The 19,360-nt window shown below is 55.0% G+C and overlaps 2 protein-coding genes across 6 annotated transcripts; both read right to left on the bottom strand.

Moving 5' to 3' along the window:
* Position 1: 1 nt before the first annotated feature.
* Positions 2-3,267, bottom strand: IRGQ (immunity related GTPase Q; the record flags this gene model as incomplete). Its single annotated transcript, XM_044668516.1, has 3 exons — positions 3,118-3,267; positions 1,210-1,762; positions 2-1,010 (listed from the first exon to the last, which is right to left on the bottom strand). Coding segments are annotated over exons 2-3 (1,554 nt in total), but the record flags the coding sequence as incomplete, so codon positions are not given.
* A 13,566-nt stretch (positions 3,268-16,833) lies between these two features.
* On the bottom strand, positions 16,834-19,305 carry ZNF428 (zinc finger protein 428). 5 transcript variants are annotated; one of them, XM_044671041.1, is made up of 3 exons: positions 19,224-19,305; positions 17,663-17,892; positions 16,834-17,489 (listed from the first exon to the last, which is right to left on the bottom strand). In XM_044671041.1, the coding sequence occupies exons 2-3, from the start codon at positions 17,736-17,738 to the stop codon at positions 16,987-16,989; spliced, it is 579 nt and encodes a 192-aa protein (XP_044526976.1). In that variant the 5' UTR covers positions 17,739-17,892; positions 19,224-19,305; the 3' UTR covers positions 16,834-16,986. The 5 variants fall into 5 exon arrangements, with proteins under 5 accessions (XP_044526976.1, XP_044526977.1, XP_044526975.1 ...); XM_044671042.1 differs by lacking the exon at positions 19,224-19,305 and adding an exon at positions 18,904-19,025; XM_044671040.1 differs by lacking the exon at positions 19,224-19,305 and adding an exon at positions 18,799-18,897.
* Positions 19,306-19,360: the final 55 nt, after the last annotated feature.

The raw sequence follows: 19,360 nt of genomic DNA, 5'->3' as shown, positions 1-19,360 counted from the left end.
GGAAGGAGAGCGCGCCCAGGGCGGCGCCGCCCGCGGTGCCCTCCCCTGCCCAGGCCCGCAGGCGCGCTTCCACCTCCCCGCGGGCAGCGCCATCCCGCGCCAGCCTCGAGCGCTCGCGGCCCGCCAGCGTGCCGGCCTCCAGCCCAAGCGCGCGCTCGCGTCGCGCCACGGCGGCGGCCTCCAGCCCCAGCGCACGCCGGTAGCCCGCCAGCTGGCCCCGCAGCAGCGCCACGTCGCACGCATGGCCCAGGCCAGGGGCCGGGGAGGCAGCGGCGGCCACGCTGGCCAGCAGCGCCGCACGCCACGCGCCTGCCCGCAGAGCATCGGCCTTGGCCCGCGCGGCCTGTGGGGACGCGGGGGGCAGCGCCAGCAGTAGAGCCGCCCCCTGCGCCGGGGCCAGTGCCCGCCGCAGCGCGGCCTCCAGGCCCGCCAAACCCTCGGGGCGCAGGGGGAAGGCCGCAGGCAGGGGAGGCGGCTCCCGGGCTTCCTCAGCGCCCAACACCTCCCAGCCCTCGTCCTCCCCAACCCAGGCTGCTCCGGACCCCTCTTTGGGCTCGGGCTCGGGTTCATCACCGCCTCCGTCCGTCCGCACGAAGAAGAGTGGGATGCTGCTGCCCACCAGCGCCCTCCCGAGGGCCACGTCGGCCGCCGTCGGGGGCCCTGACAACCCCAGCACCAGGGCGTCGTAGTGAGCGCGAGGCTCGGAGTCCGCTGCGGAGTCGGGGGGCAGCGCCCAGAGCACCACGTTGGGCCGCTCCGGGGCGGGGTAGGGGGCCGGCCCCGGGGTTGAGGGAGCGGGCTCAGGGTCCTGGCCCAGAAGGGATCCAATGACGGAGGGGGCCTCGGGCCCGGCCACGGCCAAGTCCACCCGCGCGCTGCCCAGGCGCTCCAGGCCCGAGCGCAGCCAGGTCATGGCAGCCTCCAGGCCGCCCGCCTCGAAAGCCTCGCGCACGGCGTCCAGCTCGGCGCCCCCCACCACTTCGAAGCCTTCCTGGGCGGGAGGTAGCAGCCTGGAAGAGAGGGCACAGAAAGGCTGGGGTCAGCGAGCCCTTTGGGGTGCACCCCGCCCCCTCCCTTCCAGGGATGCTCTCCTCTCGGGGCTGCCATCCTCACGATTAACTGGGCCCCCTACCCCTCCTAAATTGCGGGTAGCGCTGGGAGGGGCATTAGGGAGGAGGCGTTCAGGCCTCGGGCTAGTCTTTCACTTACCCCTCCAGGGCCGCCCCCCGGTCATGGAGCGCCTCCCGCAGCCTAGCCAGGTCAGCTCCCTGGGGCCCAGGTCGGCTGAGTATGTAAAGGGGCGCCGCCCCCAGCCCGGCAGCGGCCAGTTGGGCTGCCGCCTTCTTTCTCTCCTGCTCCAGGTCTTCAGGCTCCTCCCGGGTCGCGGCGTTCCCGTTCCTGGGACCACGGCTCCATACAGCTAACAGGGGGGCCCCACGGGCCAGGGCCGCCCGCCCAGCCGCCCCCAGCCCCTCGGGCAGAGACTCATCATCCCCTTCCTCGGCTCCGTTCCCGCCCCGGGGCCCCCAGACCAGCACTAGCACGTCAGCTTCAGCTGCCCAGGGTTCGGGCGCTGCAGGCGGGCAGCTCAGCTCGCCCAGGAAGAGCCCGGGGCCCGCAGGGTAAAGGGCAGGGACGCGGGTCTCCTCATGCCAGGCCTCGGGAGCCTCCCGGAGCGCGGCGATGAGTTCCGATTTTCCCGAACGTGGAGGACCCAGGAATAAGGCGGTCACGTCACCCCGCGGGGGAGGCATGGCTGGGGCTGTGGAGGGGAGAGAAGGGTCACTAGGTGACTGGGACCCTGGTCTCTGGCCTCATCCCGAGCCCTCTTCTTGCCCCCCAGGACCCAGGCGATTTCCTCTATCTATCTGCCTGGCATTCTGGCATGGAGAATCCCTAGTTCCTTGAGGCTTAGTGCCCAAATCCTCAACCTTCCAACTTCTGCCCCTTCTGCACATTTGGAGCTGGGGTCTCCCTTTCCCATCCCTAGACCGGTCCCTTGGCTAGGTCCGAAGGGCCCAAACATCTTCTCGGTAGGGCTCAGGACTCCCGGTGGCCATCCTTATCCTTCATCTTGGCCCTTAAAGCTCTGCAGAGCCAAATCCCAGAGCAGCCCCCGGCTCCCTCCCCTCATCGCTCCCGAGGGTGACTGGCACTGAAGAGCTGAGCGGCCAGCTTGCTCCCCTGGCACCTTAGCCCCCAGCCTGCCCCATCTCCAGTCCTCAGTCAGCCCCAGCCCCCGGTTCTTCCACGGAACATCCCAGGAGCCAAGATTACTTCCTGCCTCCCTCCCTCCCTCCCTCTCTCCTATTCAGGACCCAGAAGAAGGCTTTCCCCCAGATCACCCTTGGGCACTCGGCCTGGGTTCTGGAGCCAGCACCAGCTCTTTCAGGCGTGGGAACCCTTCTGTCCCAAGGTAAAAACCTCCCCCAACCCTTTCGTCTTCCAAGGAACCCTGGCACCCCAATTCCCATCCTCTGGACTGGACAGCCAGTCCTCCACCTGTCAGAAACTCGGCATCCTCTCCCTCCTCACCCCCGCCCCCCCATCTGGTAAAGACCTAGGTGTTCTAGCCTCCTCCCCACACACACCAGGCAAGGACCCAGTCCCCTCCCCCTCCTCCCCACACCTGACAATGACCCAGGCACCCTGCCCCCCCGCAGGGCCCCAGAGGCATCCTGTTTCCCTCTCCTCACCTGGCAGTGACCCCAGCATCCTGTCCCTCCCCCCACACACTTGGCAGGGTCCCCGGGTCCTGTTCACTCCTCACACCTGGAAGGCTCCCGAGGTCCTGCCTCCCCTACCAAGCAGGGCCCCAAGTATCCTGTCCCCACCCCAATCTGCCAATGACTCCTAGGCACCCAGCCCCCCTCCTCCCCGCAGGGCCCCAAGTATTCTGCCCCTCCCTAACCTGGCAAGGACTCAAGATCCAGGCCAGTCCCCTGACCCCAGGCTTCCTGCTCCCCCCCAACCTGGCAAGGCTGGCAGTATCCCTCCCCCACCCACCCACCTGATAAAAGCACCCAGGGATACGGGGCCCCCCTCCTCTCTCCCTCCAGAGACTCCCGGGTCCACCTCACCCCCACCCCGCCCGGTATCCTGGCCTCCGCTCCTTACACCTGGTAAGGACCCAGGCGTTCTGGGCCGTAGCCCCTCCTGCTCCTTCCTTCTTGGGGCCCCGAGTCCCGCGCCGGCCCCGCCCTCGTCCGAACCCCAGGCGCCGATCTCGCTGCAGATAAACAGCCGGCAGCCGGCGCAGTCCGTGGGGCGGTCCGCTCCCCGAAGTCCAGCCCCTTACACAGGGAGGGTTCGGAAATCTAATCAGATGACGTCATGGTCCACCGGTTATGATGACGACACCGAGGAGGCGGGGCTTCCCAGGAAAGGCAAGAAAGGCCGAAACAAAGGCATTGAAGGCTTGGCGCGTGCGCAAACGCTAGGCCCGGCCTGCCCCCACCCCAAGTCGGGCGGAAGGGGAGGAAGCCGAGACGCAGGAGGGAGCCAATGAGGGAGGGGGAGGAGGCGCCGGGTCAGAGGTAACGGGGGCGGGACCCCTGGGGAATGGTGGTGCAATCACGTGGGGACAAAAACAAGTGACGTCATCTTGTGATCAAAGAGGACCGGATAGGGGTGGGATGTGTGGAAAGTTAAGGATCAATTGCTGGGGGCCGGGGAAGGGGGTCTTTGGGTGACCCAGATGGGGACGGAGGACTTTGGGCCCAAAGGTCGGCGTGCACGGGGTCAGAGATGGCAAAGTCAAATAAAGGTCAGGCGGCCGAGCTGGCTGGAGGGAGGCCCCCAGAGTCTCCTAAAAGGATCAGCCGGGAGTCCGCCCTTACTCAGTTTCTTCCTCTGTAAAGGGCCAGGGGTCGGACGTATGGGGAGGAGGAGCTGCTGACGTCACGGGGATCCCCTTGGGCGCCCCCCCCTGCTCCTGCCCTAGGCTGAGGGTCTCGCTCCCTTTCTCCCCAGGGGCTCTGGGTGTGACCCGGGAGCGCGGGCTCTAAGGACCTCTGGGCATGTGCTGGCGGCAGCAGATCCGCACTGGGGCTCGGGGCCACCCTCCCCAAATCTTCGCGGCCCCATTTGGGGTTTTCTTGGTACAGACACTGGACTGATTTGCATTTCCTTCTCCAGCTCATTTTACAGATGAAGAAACGGTGACGTGGAATCTAGAAGCCCCCAAACTTGTAGCCCAGAAAGACTGGATGACCCCTAGTTTACTTAGCCTAAAAGGCGAGAGCCCCAGGCTTGAGCTTGTGGCAGGAGGGAAAGTCCAACTTCACTAGTCTCAGACTAACAAAGGGCTCTAAAGGAGTTTAGGTGGGGAGGGCTAAGCCCATCAGGTGTTCAGTATCTCTTTTTGTCCCCTCAGGCCAAAGTCCTTTAATGGGTGGCCCAGCCCTGGGCTGGGGTCTTTCCCTTTTGTATCCTTTGTAAATCGTGGGCCCCTCAGTTATTCGGGCTGGGAACGCCTCATTCCCCTTCGTTACTATAGTAACACCCTCTGTCCTCCCCACCCCCCATTCCTCTAGAAAAGTATTTAAGCTTCCTAATGGCTCCTGGGAGTTGTCAATCTAGTTGGCTCTCCCTGGAGTCAGTGTCCAGACTAGCATCCAGAGTTCAATCCTTGGACTCTGCATGGAGGCCTAACTCAGCCCTTGTACCCCTTTCCTTAATTAAAGAGTGGCTTTTCTGGCTACTTAATAGTTCTGCGTTTTTTTTCTAGTTAACAAAACTGAGATAAATAGAGCTAAGTGACTTGCCCAGGGCCACACAGCCAGGAAGTGCCTGCAGTGGCCAGCTCCCCATATCATTCATTATATCTTTATTTTTATCTATATATGTCATTGGCAGCAGCCGTAGGAACTTTAAACATCTGTAGAAGTTTACAAAGCACTTGGCTCAAAATAACCCAGTGAGGATATATGGGCAAGTTATAGGTCCATTTTACAGACAAGGAAAGCGGGGTCAGAGCTCCAGTGGCTTGCCCATTGGATCACCCAGACAGTAAGGAGAAGAGTAGAAAGTGTTCCCAGCTCCTGGGTGGCCTCTTGGCTCTGCTCCTTGCTAGACACACACACACAGGACCTTGGCCCAGCCTAGTTACCCTCCTCCTGGCCTCGGGTTCTCCATCAGTAAAATGAGGGGACTGAACTCCAGTATTCTTCAGCCCAATCCTCCCATCAGCCCCTTCTCCCCTTAGATCTGGCCCTGATCCCCATCCCCTGAACAGGCTTCCAGGCCTTCCCAGCCCCCAGGAAGCTGCCTTCCTGCAGTGGCTACAAGGGGCTCCGGGAAGGCCCCATTACCTGTGTCCATCCTTCACTTCCTCAGAGTCCTGGCTGCCCCCCAACAGGGTCATGGCCTCCGTCCTTGTGATTTCCTACCCCTGCCCAGAGCATGGCAAGACCTGGGCATTCAGCCAGCCACAGCACTGCAGGTTGGTCCACCACCGTGCTCTGGCCACCAGCCCAGATCCTGTCCCTAAGGAGAGAGCATAATGCCAATATGGCACTGGATCAGCCGGGCCTGCTGGCAAGGCCATCCCTGCAGGGAACGAAGGGACAAAAAGAAGTAACCCCAGAATTAAGGGCGGCTTCATTTATTCTCGTTCTGCTTCTGCTGGCTCCCCAGGGAAGAGGGAGGATCCTTTCATTCCTTGTGTGCACCCAGCACCCTGTCAACAGCTACTTACCTGCTGACTGGGAACGTTCTTTCTGCTTTGCCAGGATCCTTTTCCCCTTCAGTAAAGTTTTGTTGTTGAGTTGTGTCCAACACTTCATGACCCCATTTTCTGGGCAAAGAGACTGGAGGAGTTTGTCATTTCCCTCTCCAACTCGTGTCACAGATGAGGAAACCGAGGCATAACCGAGGGACTTAACAGGCTCACAAGCTGGTCAGCGTCTAAGGCTGGATTTGAAACCCAGGAAGAAGAGTGTTCCTGACTCCAGCCTCAGTCCTCTCTCCACTGTGTCACGAGCTGCCCTGCAGGAAAACGGCCAGGTTCAACTGTGTGGCGGATGGTGGTTTGTGTGCTTGGCATCTCCGGCACTCAGCAAGCCCAACAAATGTGAGTGGATGTGACTGCAGCAGTCTGCTGTGAGCCTTTAAATGTTACGGAGTGAGGGGATGTCGTTAATACTGGGGACAGAGCCATCCAATGGCCCGTCTCTGAAGGGCTTCAAGATGAAGCTCTACCACCACTAGTTGGGAATGATGGAGACCCTGTCATGTCATGTACGGGCTAGACTAGGTGCCCCTCTTCCTCTTCTGAGATTCTGTAGACACGGGGCTAGAAGAATGGCTGGCTGGATGGGCAGATAGAGAGATGGATGGAGAGCCGATAGAGGGTGGAGCAGTGGCTAGAGCTGTACCTGGAGTCAGGAAGACTCAGCTTCTAGAATCTCAGTCCACCCTCAGACACTTACTAGCTGTGTGACCCTGGGCAAGTCCCTTAACCCCGTTTGCCTCTGTTTCCTTATCTGCGACAGGAGCTGGAGAAGGAAATGGCCAACCCCTCCAGTCTCTTTGCCAAGAAAACCCCAAACGAAGTCATGAAGAGTCAGACATGAGTGTGATTACTGAACGGCTTGAGAGTGATCAGAGCTGGGTATGTGAGAGATGAGGAGGAGACAGGAAGATACCCTGGATGGACGGACGGACAGGTAGAGAGAGAGAGCTCATAAGCACTGTATGTGCCAGAAACCCCACAAATTCAAGCCAAAAGGCAGCCGCGGTCCTCACAGAGCTGAGCTGGCCTTCTGTAATTACGCAGCTTTTAATCACGTAGAAGGATTCCTCCCCAGTAGTTTGGGAGGCTCTAATTGTGGGGTTTAAATACGATCCAGTAGGAGGAGCGATATTTGAGGCCTCTGCAACGATCACCCACTTCTGAATGCCCAGGAAAGGAAAGGCCAAAGGAGGGGGGCCTGGAATCTGGTCCCTAAACCCTGTCCGGGCTTGCAAAATCTGGAGGGCCCCAAGAATCAGGCTCTCAGTCCTCAGCAGCCTGCAGCCAGGATTGCTCCGACCTGTGCCTGGGCTTCTCCCCCAGGCCCCAGGAAGCGCCTCACCTACCAGTTCCCACCACCCTTGGTGCCCAGCCCCAGCCCCTGTCCAAAGTAGACCCCTATGCCTTCCTTTGGGGCTGCCCGGCCTTGCCCACCCGGGCCCAGCTCCTCCTCCTTTCCCAGCTTCCCCCGCCCCATGGGACCAGCCCCTTTCCTGCTTCTGGGTGCCCTGAGGCTGGGGCTGTCTTCCTTTTCATTTTGAAATCCTTTTACCTTCCAGGATTAGATCAATACTAAGTATCAGTTTCAAGGCTGAAGAGCAATTGAGGTGGTGACTTGCCCAGGGTCACACAGCCAGGAAGTGACTGAGGCCACATTTGAACCCAGGACCCCCCCTCTCTAGGCCTGGCTCCCTATCTTGAGCTATGTAGCTGCCTGTCTTCTTTTTTCCTCTTTGTATCCCCAGCTCTGGGCACAGATTTGCAGCCCAGGAGAGGGGCTGAGAAGCTGGAGGGCTGGGGGGAGGCAGGACAAGGACCTTGTAGTTGTCTTGTCCACTGCCAGCCAGGAGCTCCCCCAGGCAAGGACAAGGTGGCTGTCCTCAGCCCAGAAGCTCAGGCAGGGCAAACCTCAGTCTCCCCCCAAGAGACAGGGCGGCACCATGGAGCACAGACAACTGGGCCTCCCTGGGGAAACCCCCTCCTAACTCTGGGCCTCTTTCTGCAACTGGAAAAGCCAAGAAGTAGGCCTGGAGGCTCTTTTAAGGGCCAGGCACCAGGCTGGGGAGGCCCATAGAACCCGGAGTGCCACCCACAGTGCCGGGGGGACCAGCTTAACAGACTGCTTTGTGGCCGAGACAGATAGGGCTCCTGGCCTGCTTCTCACCTCTAAAGTCCCTGCCTGCTTTGGCCCTGTGGTTCAATGGTTAGGAGCCCGGGCCCGGAGTCGAGAAGACCCAAATTCGAATCCAGCTGTGTGACCCTGTATGTCCAGAGGCAGCAAGGCGTGCCAGGGATAGAGGGAGAGACACCTCACTCCATGAGCCGGGCCAAACCACTTCCTGGCCTTCCTTCTTGGGGCCTTCTTTTGCCCAGGTCACCCGCGCCATCTGAGCAGGGTCTCCATCTCCTTGACTCGAATGTGATCAAGCCTGGACACTTCTCTTGGGGTTTGACCCTTTGTGCCCCACCCTAAGCCCCCGGGCCCCCAGAGAGAAGCGGCTTGTGAGGAGCGCCCTCTCAGCTCTCTCAGTGCCTAAAGGGATGCCAAGTGCAGGAGGAGTCACATTCGTTCTCGGATTCCAGGTTGGAGACCCAGGTTTGAATCCTGGCCTGTCGCTCTCCTCCTGTATGATCTCAGGGTAAACCATTTAGCCTCTCGGATATTCCTCTGCAAAAAGGGAGCTAGATTAGACGAGCTTCCTGCATCTGGGAGGCTGCGATGCCAGAGGCCAGGGCTGGCAAGGGCGGGGGCAGAGCTGGGCTTCCGAGAGAGGAAAACTTCCTCACCAGCGATGCCCGGGAAGGTCCAAATCTTCTGGCAAAGGGATGTTGGGTAAGAGAAGGCAACAATGCCCTGGATAGACTTTGAGAAGATGCTGGATCCCTGGGAAGCGGATGGGGATCTTCCAGGCCGGCCCCAAAGACCTCCTTCTCCACAGTCTACATGGGGCTCCACCCCATCATTACAAAGCCTTCCTTTGATCTCACCAACTCCTTGAAGGAGGGCCACTTCCCACCGGCTCCCTGACAAAGGCCTCCACTTCCTGGCTCCTTCTGGCCCCCCTGGCTACCTTCCACCCTCATCCCCCCCCAGCTTTCTCCAGCTCCTCATTGGGCTTAGTTCATACCTGCCTTGACTCCTCCTTGGCAGCTACTGATACTCCTGACTAGCCCATCTTCCTGCCACAGAGGTGGTGCATGGATCTCTCCTGGTTCTCCTTCCCACTGTGGACAATTAATATTGAATTGTGATACCTTTTGTGAAATATTTCCCCCTTTAGCTCCCCAGAACAGGTCAGGAGGTGGCAGTTTCTCCTCTAAGCCATGAATTTGACTTGGGACCTTTCTTTTTGTTTAGATCTGAAAGGATGAAAGAGCAAAAAGCGGGCCAGCATGGTGGCCCAGGAAAGGGTCTGTTGGCGTCTCCAAGTCTGCCTCCTCAGGGGCTCCTTACTGCTGAGGGAAGTCTTGGGCTGCCCAGGGGAGGGACTGGGGGTACGCCTTGGGCTGCGCCTCTTTGGCCCTGCTCTTTGGCATTTGCTCAGGTTATGGAGAGTCGACTGGCTAGTTTAGATTTTCTTGAGTACTCAACAAATTAACTTAAAACTAAGCAATAAGCAATACGGCCTCTCGAGAATTCCAGGTGCTGCACCACCACGCGGTTCCCTGTTGGCAGCAATATCGCTCACCTTGTGCCTTGCACGGGTGGGTGCTCTCTAGGGCACTGTCTTGGCCCTCATCTTGTGGCTTGATCAGCTCTCGTGGGTTCAAGCATCATTTCACTGCAGACGACTCCCAGATCTCTCCTCTCTCTTCTGAGCTCTGGTCCCTCCTGTGCCGGCCATCCTGTGGGCATCTCAAATTTATTGGGCTCAAAAGATTCTCTTTCCTCCAACTCCCCTCATTCAGCTTCCTTCTCTCTGCTGAGGGTCCTGCCATCTTCCCAGCACCCAGGTTTGCAACCTGGATATCCTGGTGGACTCCTCTCATTCTTTGATGTTCCTTACTTAGTCAGTGATGGTGTCTTCTTTGTTCTACCAGCCTTTACTCCACTCACGTGCCTGGCCACCATCCCAGTTCTGTTCTCAGAGCACCTCTGACTTCTAATAGAGGCTCTGGGCCCCCCCCAGCTTTCCCTTCTTCGGGCCACCCTTCACACAGCTATTAAAATAATCTAACCATGGCTCGGGTGTGACCGTGTCACTCTCCTGCTCCAAACCTCTCCAGGGAATCCTGCTGCTTCAAGGATAAACTACAAACTCCTCAACCTGGCATTTCAAGGCCTCCACAAAATCTGAACTCCCTTTGTGCTCCTCCTCCCCTCAGGCCATGTCCCAGCTGTTTGAGGGACATTCCCAGCCATCTCCCATGTCTCTGCCTTGTCTAAGCCACCCTCCTCACCCGATGCCCATGACTACAGAGCTCTCATCCCCTTGCAATTCTGGTTGGCCCCACCAATCAACAGAAATGATTCTTTCCAAAGCAATTAAAAGATTATTGGGGCCATTGAAGGAAACCTTCCAATGGACTTAACACCCAAAAGCCTTTTCTCATTGCTCAAACATCCCAAATCTCCCTTGGCAGGATTTGACTTAGTGCCCCCTCCCTCCTCCTGGAGACGTTCTCCACCCTGGGTTTTTATTATTGGGTGCCCCTCCTACCTAGCTGACCTTTCTTTTTCAGTCTCCTTTGCTGATTCATCATGGAAGCCCATGCTCAGCCCCCTAATCCTGGGTGTATCCCAGGGCTCTTTCCTATGCCTTCTCGCCTTGGCTTCCATACAAATCTCTGTCTCCAGCCCTCATCCTTCCCCTAAACTTTAACCCTGCACCACCCCCTTATCATTAGTGCTCTAATGCCACCCCCACCCCCAGCCCTGATGGAAGATGGGGAGACTGACTCCTTGACTCTGAGGCCCACTGCCTGGAGCTGCACTCATTGAATCCCGACTCTTCTGCTGTACTAGCTGGAGTCTGAGGGGTCCAAAAACTGTGAGTGAAGCCCATCACTACTCTGGGCTCAGGTGAGCCATCTGGAAGAGGAGGGTGACCTCAATGTCTAGCAGGATGATCTAATTGATGTTGGAGGAGATGGGAAGGAGCCCTGGCCTAGGAAGTGGCCTAGAAGCCAGGATAGTCCTGAGGAATGAGTAATAATATTTTTGTTGTTCAGTCACATCTGGCTCTTCATCATCCTAAGGACCACAGCACAATGCTGGCCACGTAGTTTTCTTAGCAAGGATACTGGAACTGGAACAGTTTGCCATTTCCTTCTCCAGTGGATTAAGGTAAATGGAAGTTAAGTGACTTGTCCAGGGTCATACAGCTGGTATATGTCTGAGGCCCAATTTGAACTCAGGTCTTCTTCACTCAAGTCCAGCATTCTATCCACTGAGCCACCCTGCTGTTTCCAGTAATAATAATAATAATAATAAATATATAAAATAGCAGACATTTATATAGGATTGTAAGGTTTGCAAAGCACTTAACAGAAACCATATCCCTTGCTGATGAGAACTCTGGGGGAAGAGTAGAGTGTGTGCTTGCCTGCTTTTGCTCATGTCCTACAACTGGGTGAATCTCTCTATAACTTAGCTTATGATGACAGAGGGATAGAGTGATGGGGAGAAAGGAAAGAAAGAGCAGAGCAAAGACAGGCTTGGGGGTCCAGAGGCAGAGGTAACACTACAAGACTGGAGAAGGTAACCAGGGGTTGAGGGCGGCCTATCTCCAAGTCTGGTGCAGATTCTGTGATGGACAGGGTGAGAAACAGGAGAGAAGCTGTAGGGAAGGCAGAGAAGAGCTTCAAGGGTTCAGAGACCACCTCCGAGACCTCAGGCAAGTCACAATCTCCCTGGAACTGTTTTCCCATTGGTAAATTGTGGGGTGGGGCCAGAGCAGAGGGTTGTAGACTCCCTTCCAGTTCTAGAGAGATGATCAGGAAACCCAAGGCCAGGGCTGAATCCCTCACAGATGGTTGGTTACTAGCACCACCTGACACTAGAGATGGCAAACTGGCTGCAAGGGCTCTGGAAGCCAAGTGGAACTGAAGCCTCAGAGCATGAACAAAGACCCCCAACCATGGTGGGAGGACAGAAGGGTGATCTGTGCCCTTCAAGATCAGTGGAGGATCCAGGAGGGAAGAATCAAGAGAAGAATGAAGAAGGGGGAACATGCAAGTATGAAATGAGCCATCATGGGGAAGTGGGAGTAGGAACCTATTTGGTCTGGCCCCAGAGTAAATAACAAGGATCGCTGGATAGAAGGTAAAAAGGCTAGTGATTTCCTCCTGATGGAAGGGAAATGCTTTTAAGAAAGAACCATCCTAATGTCCCTTAGGAGGCAGCTATCTCCTCCTTTATGGGGTCCTTCAACATTCTCAGGGGTGCTCTTAGGACTGCCTGGACTTGATATTCTGAGATCGCTTCTAGGGCTGAGCTGGTCTGGCATGGGACTTCTCAGGGGCTGCCAATATGTGTGGCTGTGACACTCAGACTGGGGTCTGGCACTGCCCCTTCAGAGCTGACTGACCAGTCACTCTGCTATAAAATGGCTATGGGTCCTTCCTGTCCCAGAGACCTTTGGAGAATCAACATTTATTAAGCAACTATTATGTGCTAAGCTCTGGGGATCTAAAGGGAGGTAAAAAATGGTCCACACCCTCTCAGTTTAAGAGAGGAGAGGCATGTGAACATCTATACAAACTATATACAGGATAAAGTGAAAATAACTAACATGGGGAGGACAGGAGAATTAGGAGAGTTTGGGGAGGACTTCCTGTAGAAGGTGGGATTTTAGGTAGGACTTAAAGAAAGCCAGGAAGGTCAGAAGTCAGGTTCAGGAGAGCAGCCTGGGCACAGAAGACACCCAGAGCAAATACCCAGAGCCAAGAGATGGAGGGTCTTGTTAGAAGAACAACCAGGAGGAAGTGCCACTGGGTTGTAGAGTATATGATGGGACTTATGGGTAAGAAGACTGGAAAGTAGGATGGGGGCTAGGTGATTGGGGGCTTCAATGCCAAGCAAAGCATTTTCTATTTGATCCTAGAGGCAACTGGGAGTCCCTGGAGTTTACTGAGTGAGTGTGTGTGACACACTGGTGACAGGATCAAGACATGCACTTTAGGAAAATCCTTTTGGTGGCAGAATGGAGGATGGACAGGAGTAGGGAGAGGCTTAAGGTAGGCTCACCCCCCAGCAGCTACTGCAGTAGTTCCGATGTAAAGTGATGAGGATCCACACTAGAGCAGCAGCAGTGTCAGAGAGGGAGGGCGGTATTCAAGAGTTGCTGAAAACCTAAAATAGACAAACCTTGGCAACAGTATGGATGGGGAGGGGTAAGAGACAGCGAAGACAACCCAGGATAAGGTCTGGGTTGTGACTACTAAGAGGATATCGGTGCCCTCTACAGTAATGAGGAAGGGGAGAAATTGAGAGGGTTTGGGGGGGAAAGATGATGACGTCCGTTTAGGGCATGTTTAAGATGTCTTCTGAACATCTAATTTGAAATGTCTGAAAGGCACGTGGAGATGTGAGATTGGGGGGCAGCAAAGGCAGTTTGGGAATCAGCTGCATAGAGTCAGTCCTTGGCAGCTGATAAGGTCAGCAAGTAAGTGGTGTGGAGGGAGAAGGAGGCCCAGGACAGAAGCCTGAGGGACACCTGTGGCTGGGGGGTGGGGAGGATGTGGAGGAGGATCCAGCAAAGAGCTAGAGTCAGAGGTAGGAGAAGAACCAGGAGAGAAAGAATGGTGTCCCAAAAACCTAGAGGAGGAGGAGACACTCACAGATTCTAAGGCTGCAGAGAAGTCAAGGAGAATGAGGACTGAGAAGAGGCCATTGGATTTGGCCACTAAGAGATCACTGGTCACTTCTGAAGAAAAGTTTCAGTGCAATGATTAAGGACAGAAGCCAGATTCTTAAGAGGCTAAGGGGGGGCGGGAGGGGGGGGGGAGAAGGAGACACTTTGTTGTCTTCAAAGTGCCCTAAAAATGAGGGACAATTATGAAGTTTCCCATTAGACCGTGAGCTTCTTGAGGACAGGGATTTTGTTCCCTTTTCACATTTGGATTCCTAGTCCTTAGTCAGGTGCCTGGCATACCGGAGGTGCTTAGTAAATGTTAACTGACCGATTGGCTGTGTGGTATCTAAAATATTGAAAGAGTAACCATATAAAGCGTGACTGTAAGGAATGCACTGAATCCCCACTAACTCCAGCAGCCTAGGCCCAGGGCTCCCATTCCAGAAACAGCCCTGATGTAGATCAGTTGGACAAGGCCCAACCTGATAGTCTAACAAAGGGACCCTAAAGCCATCTAGCCCACCTAGTCCTCTGCAGGAACTAATCAGGAATGGCTATTCCTTTTTCCTGCCTGCTTGGACATTCAGTTCTCCTCATAAACTGATCACAAGCCCATCCTCCTCTTCCTCCTTGTGGTGTTAACCTTTAAAAGCCCTGCTTACAGCCCCCCAGTGGGCGGTTTCTTCTGCTAGGAGGGGCTTAGCCCCACATTCATGCTTAACTTTTCTTTCTCGATAACTGATTTTAAGATAGATTTGTCTTCAAAATTATTTCCCAAGTTAATAGCTGATGAGGCTAATCCTATGTGATCTCATGGAGACTTTGTGGTGGAAACATATATAAAACCTTTTCTCTCTAGAAATGTTAAGAAATGTGAATTTTCTCTAAAGCCCTTTCCAGACTCCTGCCTGGGAAAAGACATTTGGAAAGGGGGGATGGCAGATAAGAACAAAAGAAAGAAGACCTTAAGTACAGGGTTATGTGTGATAAGAAAGAATCTAACAGAGTAACTCCATTCAGATAGCTCGCCCTACCCACCCCACTAGAATCATGATACATTTAATTTAAGGTCAATCCCTTCAAGGGATCTGACTTTGGTCCCCCGGAAAGGAGATACTCTATTATTCCAACAGGGAACTTGTATTCTCCCAAAAGTGAGAAATCCCCTACCCTGCCCTACCCAATGATTGTTTTATAGCCAATTTTAAGTCTGCTTTAATTAAAATTATAGCTTTAACATAGTTAATCATTGTTCACATAGTGGGTGTATTTGAGCTTCCCACTTGAATAAGAATAGGGCCAAGAACAGATACTTTTTGGGGCTTTTTGGGTGACCTTCTGTAGATTTACATCCGGCTCAATGAGCTCTGGCAAACTCCTTTATTTTACTGTTTGGGGATGATATGTATGCTCAGTGTAATTTTATGAGAAGGTAACTTTCACATTTACTGACCTTTTGCAGCTGCTGACCTGATTCCTTAGGTAATGTTTTTATAAACACTTTACTTTTTCAGTTGCTGACTCTTATTTTTGCATTGCTAAAGTTATGTTTTTCAAAGTACTATAGATTAAATATTTGAGTTTGACAGTTGTAAACCTGTAAATTTTAGTATCAGTTTGGTGTATGAGGAGGCCACTCACAAGGCTCAGGGTCTCTGGTCTTGACCAGGGTCCAGCTTTATTTTGAGACCGGCCCTCTCTCAATAAACCTGTTTCTTTTGGGTTTGGAGACACCGTTTTACTTTTTGGTGTTTCTGCTAATAAATTTTCACCATGCTCCTCTTCAATTTGTTTTCTGGTTATGGATCTAAGGGAAAAGCCTCAAGTTTCTCTAGATTCCAAAAAAGAAGTCCCAAGAAAGGAAGGGGTCAGAGATATGCCCACTTGATTCTGGACCAGTGATGGCAAATCTTTTAGAAACCAAATGCCCAAACTGCAACCCTCATGACACACGTGGGCTACCCCTTTACCCCAGGAAATGGAGGGAGGAATCGCTCCTATCGGGCTGCTGGCAGAGGGGCAGGTGAAGTGAAAAATGTCCTCAGATGAGATGGAGAGGAGCAGCCTAACTCCTTGGGTGCTGTAGGGTGCTAATATCTGTCTTCAACAAGATGGTTCTCAGATCAATGTTTCTGGCCTCTTGTCCTAGACTCTAGCCCCAAGATTCCGAGTACTAACCGGACATTTCAAAGGAGACATGCCATAGTCAAGACAAACCTGGCTGTCTGAAAGAGAACTCAGTATGTCCTTCCAAGTCCTCCCCCTTCTGAACATCTAATACATGCTGGCAACCCTTCCTGCCACCATCCTTCCAATCACCCATATTCACATTTTCAGTCACCCTCAACTAATTTTCCTTCCCCTACATATCCCATCAGTTACCAAATCTAGTCAGTTCTATCTCCAGTTTTTCTCCTAATCCTCCCTTTTCTCCACTCACAGGGTTTTAAACTAGTGTCTCCCTGCCTCTGATCTGTTATTCCTCCAATCTGTCCTCCACACAACTGCCCAAAGCATGCCCCTGCCCTTCTTCGTGACCAACACTGTCTCTCTATTAGCTCTGGGATCAAATACAATGTACATTGGGCATTTAAAACCACTGGCCATCAAGCTCGAATAGACCACACCCACATATACATACATCACCTCATGCCATGGTCTGGCCAGACTGGACTTCCAGAACTTCACTGATCATATATTCTATCTTTGTCTATGTGTCAGCAAACCTGCAAGGCATACTCTAAGAATCTCTGGTGTCCTTCCAGCCCCATTTCCTGAAGAAACTTTTCCCACGCTCCCTCTGCTGCTCCCCTTGCCCATTCCCAACTGTCTTAGGATCTTGTTCATGGTTACAGTGCTGAAATATGGCATGAGGGGACCTCTGAGACCAGTTTTATAATTATCACACCACCCCAACTCTCTGGAATGCCTTGCAGATAGCATTTGTGTAATCAAGGCTTCCTGAGTAATGATGCCAAGAGTCTAAAGATCTAAGGCTTCTGAATCTGAGGCTTCATTACCTCTATGATTTGTCAAGTTACTATTGTCTCTGGATCTCAGTCTTCTCATCTGTAAAATGGGAAGATGGTGAAGGGATCAAACTGGATGTCCTCTACTGTTCCTTTTAGTTCTAGATGTTAAAAGAAATGTAAGAGCCCAAATCCATGACTGCAAGATGAGAACACAATCCTAAAGTCCTAAGTCTGTGGTTCTAAGATTCAGTTTATAGCCTCAGGATTCTTGGACTCTATTTGAGGGGACGTGGGAGGCCAAAAGCCAAGGGTCACACTTGCACAGACACCATCACACACACAGAAATCTGGCTTTATTTGAACCCTAACACAGCTACTGTCCAGAAGATAAAGACTTAATTGGTGGCTCCACATCCCCCAGTGATCCCTTGTCTCAGCCCTACACCCACTGTACTTGCAACCACCCTCCAAGGAGGGGTTGGCCTCACACCTCCCCTCGGGCATGAAGCATGAAGTGGCCATGCAGCTCCCCAAGGTCGTCGAATGAATCCTCACATTCTGTGCAGTGGTAAGCACCCCCCTCATCCCCAGGGGGCCCATCACCTCCAGTGGAGGTGGCCCCTTCGTCCTCATCCTCTTCTTCATCCTCCTCACCCACCTGGGGTTGGGCAGCACTTCGAGCAGGGGCTGTTGCCTGAGGGGCAGCTGGGCGGCAAAGCCGACAGGGTGGGCCCCCAGGGGCTGAAGCACCCTCCCCGGGGGGTGGGCGGCCACACAGGGCACAGGGTTGGGGCCCTGGGGGCGGGGCAGCCCGAGCGGCCCTCCGAGAGGGTGCCCCCCGCCCCCCACCAAGGCGCTGCTTCACCTTGTAGCCAGGATCATATTCTGGGTCGTCCGTTGTTTCTTCTTCTTCGTCTTCCTCTTCCTCATCCTCCTCTGAGTCAGGCTCCGAGAGGGTATAGTCTGAGTCAGAGGGGTGCTCTGGGCCTGACAAGAAGGGGGAAAATTCAAGTGAGGCACGCTCAGCACAAAAGGATTATAGAACTAAAGTTCCCTCTGAGGACCAAGGCTCTCTCCCATTTTCTGAATACCCTGGCTCCTTGCCTGTGTTGGGAGGTGGCAAAGGTGACTTCATTAGAGAGCTGTGTTTGGCACCTCACCTGGGGACAGCTCCTCATCCTCCTCCTCGAAGCTGGCATAGCCCCCAGTCTCAGTAGTCTCTCTTGTCTCTGTCATGGCTGGGGGAGGGTGCTAGAAGGGGATGTCCAGCGGTGACAGCAACAGCAGGATGGGGGTCCCCCCACCCCCCAGCCAGCTTTCCACAGCAGGGCTTCTTCTCTCCAGTAGTTCAGGCCTTTACACGAACACTTAGCAGGAACCGAAGGGAGAGCTGCGATTCAGGAACAGAGCTGGGTCACTACTCTCCACATTCCCTCAGCATCTCCTGCCTGCCCAGTCCCAGGCTGGCTTCCCAGTGGTGCCACTTTAGAGGCAGAAACTAAAGTTCAGAGTGGGGAAATGCCTGCCCAGGCAGAGCCTCAATGAAAAGGGGTAGTCAGTAGGGACTTGCTCGGGAAGGAATAACTAGGTGGAGGGGCCAAATTTATTTAACAGTTTGATGACACACCCAGGCACCAAGACCCTGTAATGTCAACAACAAGCTCCAGGGCAGCTGGCCTTGCTCTCCACTATATCCATTCGTTTATACTACTTGAAAGCAGGGGCAGTCTTGCCTCCTTGAATAGGCCCAGAGCTTAGCAGTGCCTGGCACACAACAGATGCTTAATAAATGCTTAAATCAGGGCCTGTTGGGTGGCTCACTGGATTGGAAGCCAGGTCTCCAACACTTCCAGCTGTGTGACCCTAGGCAAGTCACTTCACCCCCATTGCCTAGCCCTTACCACTCTTCTGCCTTAGAACCAACACACAGTATCCATTGATTCTAAGACTGAAGGAAAGTGAAGGGAAGGGCTTAAAAATAAACAAATAAATGCTCATACTGAATGAATGACCCCACTCCCAGAATAACCTGGGGCCAAGGACGGAGGGAATGCCAAGATGTATATGGTCAACCTTCCTTCTAGGGATGACCAGGGCCCTCCAGTCCAGCTCCCAAGAGGGCCTGGGGCGTCGAGGGTCAGCTTCCATAGGGCACTGCTCTAAGGACCAGACAACAGGGACACTATGAGGGAGCTCCCACAAAGTACTAAAGCACCACGTCCCTGCTCCCAGAATGCCCCAGGTTCCTATGGCCCCCAGCTGCCACATCTCCCACAATGCGTTGAGCGAATCTGACCCCGCTCTCAGGAGGCACCGAGGCAGAGCCTCGGCTCCAACAACGCAAAGGGCTGGCTTGGTCCGGCTCCCAAGACGGCCTAGGGTAGTGTAGCCCATTTCCCACCATTCTCCAGGTCACAGCGACCCAAATCCCAGGATGCATCTGACCGCGGTGGTTCAGTTCCCAGGACGCAACGGGGCACCGCGGCCCCCAGTTTCCCACAATGCAGCGGGGCCGCCTGCCCTAAGCTCCCAGGATGCCCCAGGGTGGCCCACTCCTCCACTGTGCCCCAGCGTGCCTAGGGACAATGAGCCCGGGGCGCTGCCATGCTCCCAGGCCGGCGGGAGGGGCGGGGCCGGCGGGAAGGCGCGCGGAAGCGGGCCCCGCGGCCTCCCGGCATGCCCCGCGCGCGCCCCGCCCCCTCCACTCCCCCGGGCACTCACCACCGCTGGCGACCTCGCTCCGCTCGCTCCGGTCGGCGGCGGCAGCACGCAGGGCCCTGGCGCCTGCGCAGAACGAGCCTCGACGGCGACGGCTGCAGCGGCGGGCGGGGGGCAACGCGGAGCGACTGGTGGGCGGG

Source organism: Gracilinanus agilis, chromosome 3 (assembly GCF_016433145.1).
Source record: "Gracilinanus agilis isolate LMUSP501 chromosome 3, AgileGrace, whole genome shotgun sequence".
NCBI classification, from domain to species: Eukaryota; Metazoa; Chordata; class Mammalia; order Didelphimorphia; family Didelphidae; genus Gracilinanus; species Gracilinanus agilis.
Note: the sequence above shows the minus strand (reverse complement) of the source record. Positions and strands in the feature narration are given on the sequence as shown.

What these genes read in the sequence shown, in the direction of transcription:
- ZNF428 (XM_044671041.1), bottom strand. Translation starts at nt 17,738, where the DNA reads ATGACAGAGACAAGAGAGACTACTGAGACTGGGGGCTATGCCAGCTTC. An exon ending in GGATGAGGAGCTGTCCCCAG is followed by an intron (nt 17,490 to 17,662) that starts GTGAGGTGCCAA and finishes CCTTCTTGTCAG; the next exon opens with GCCCAGAGCACCCCTCTGAC.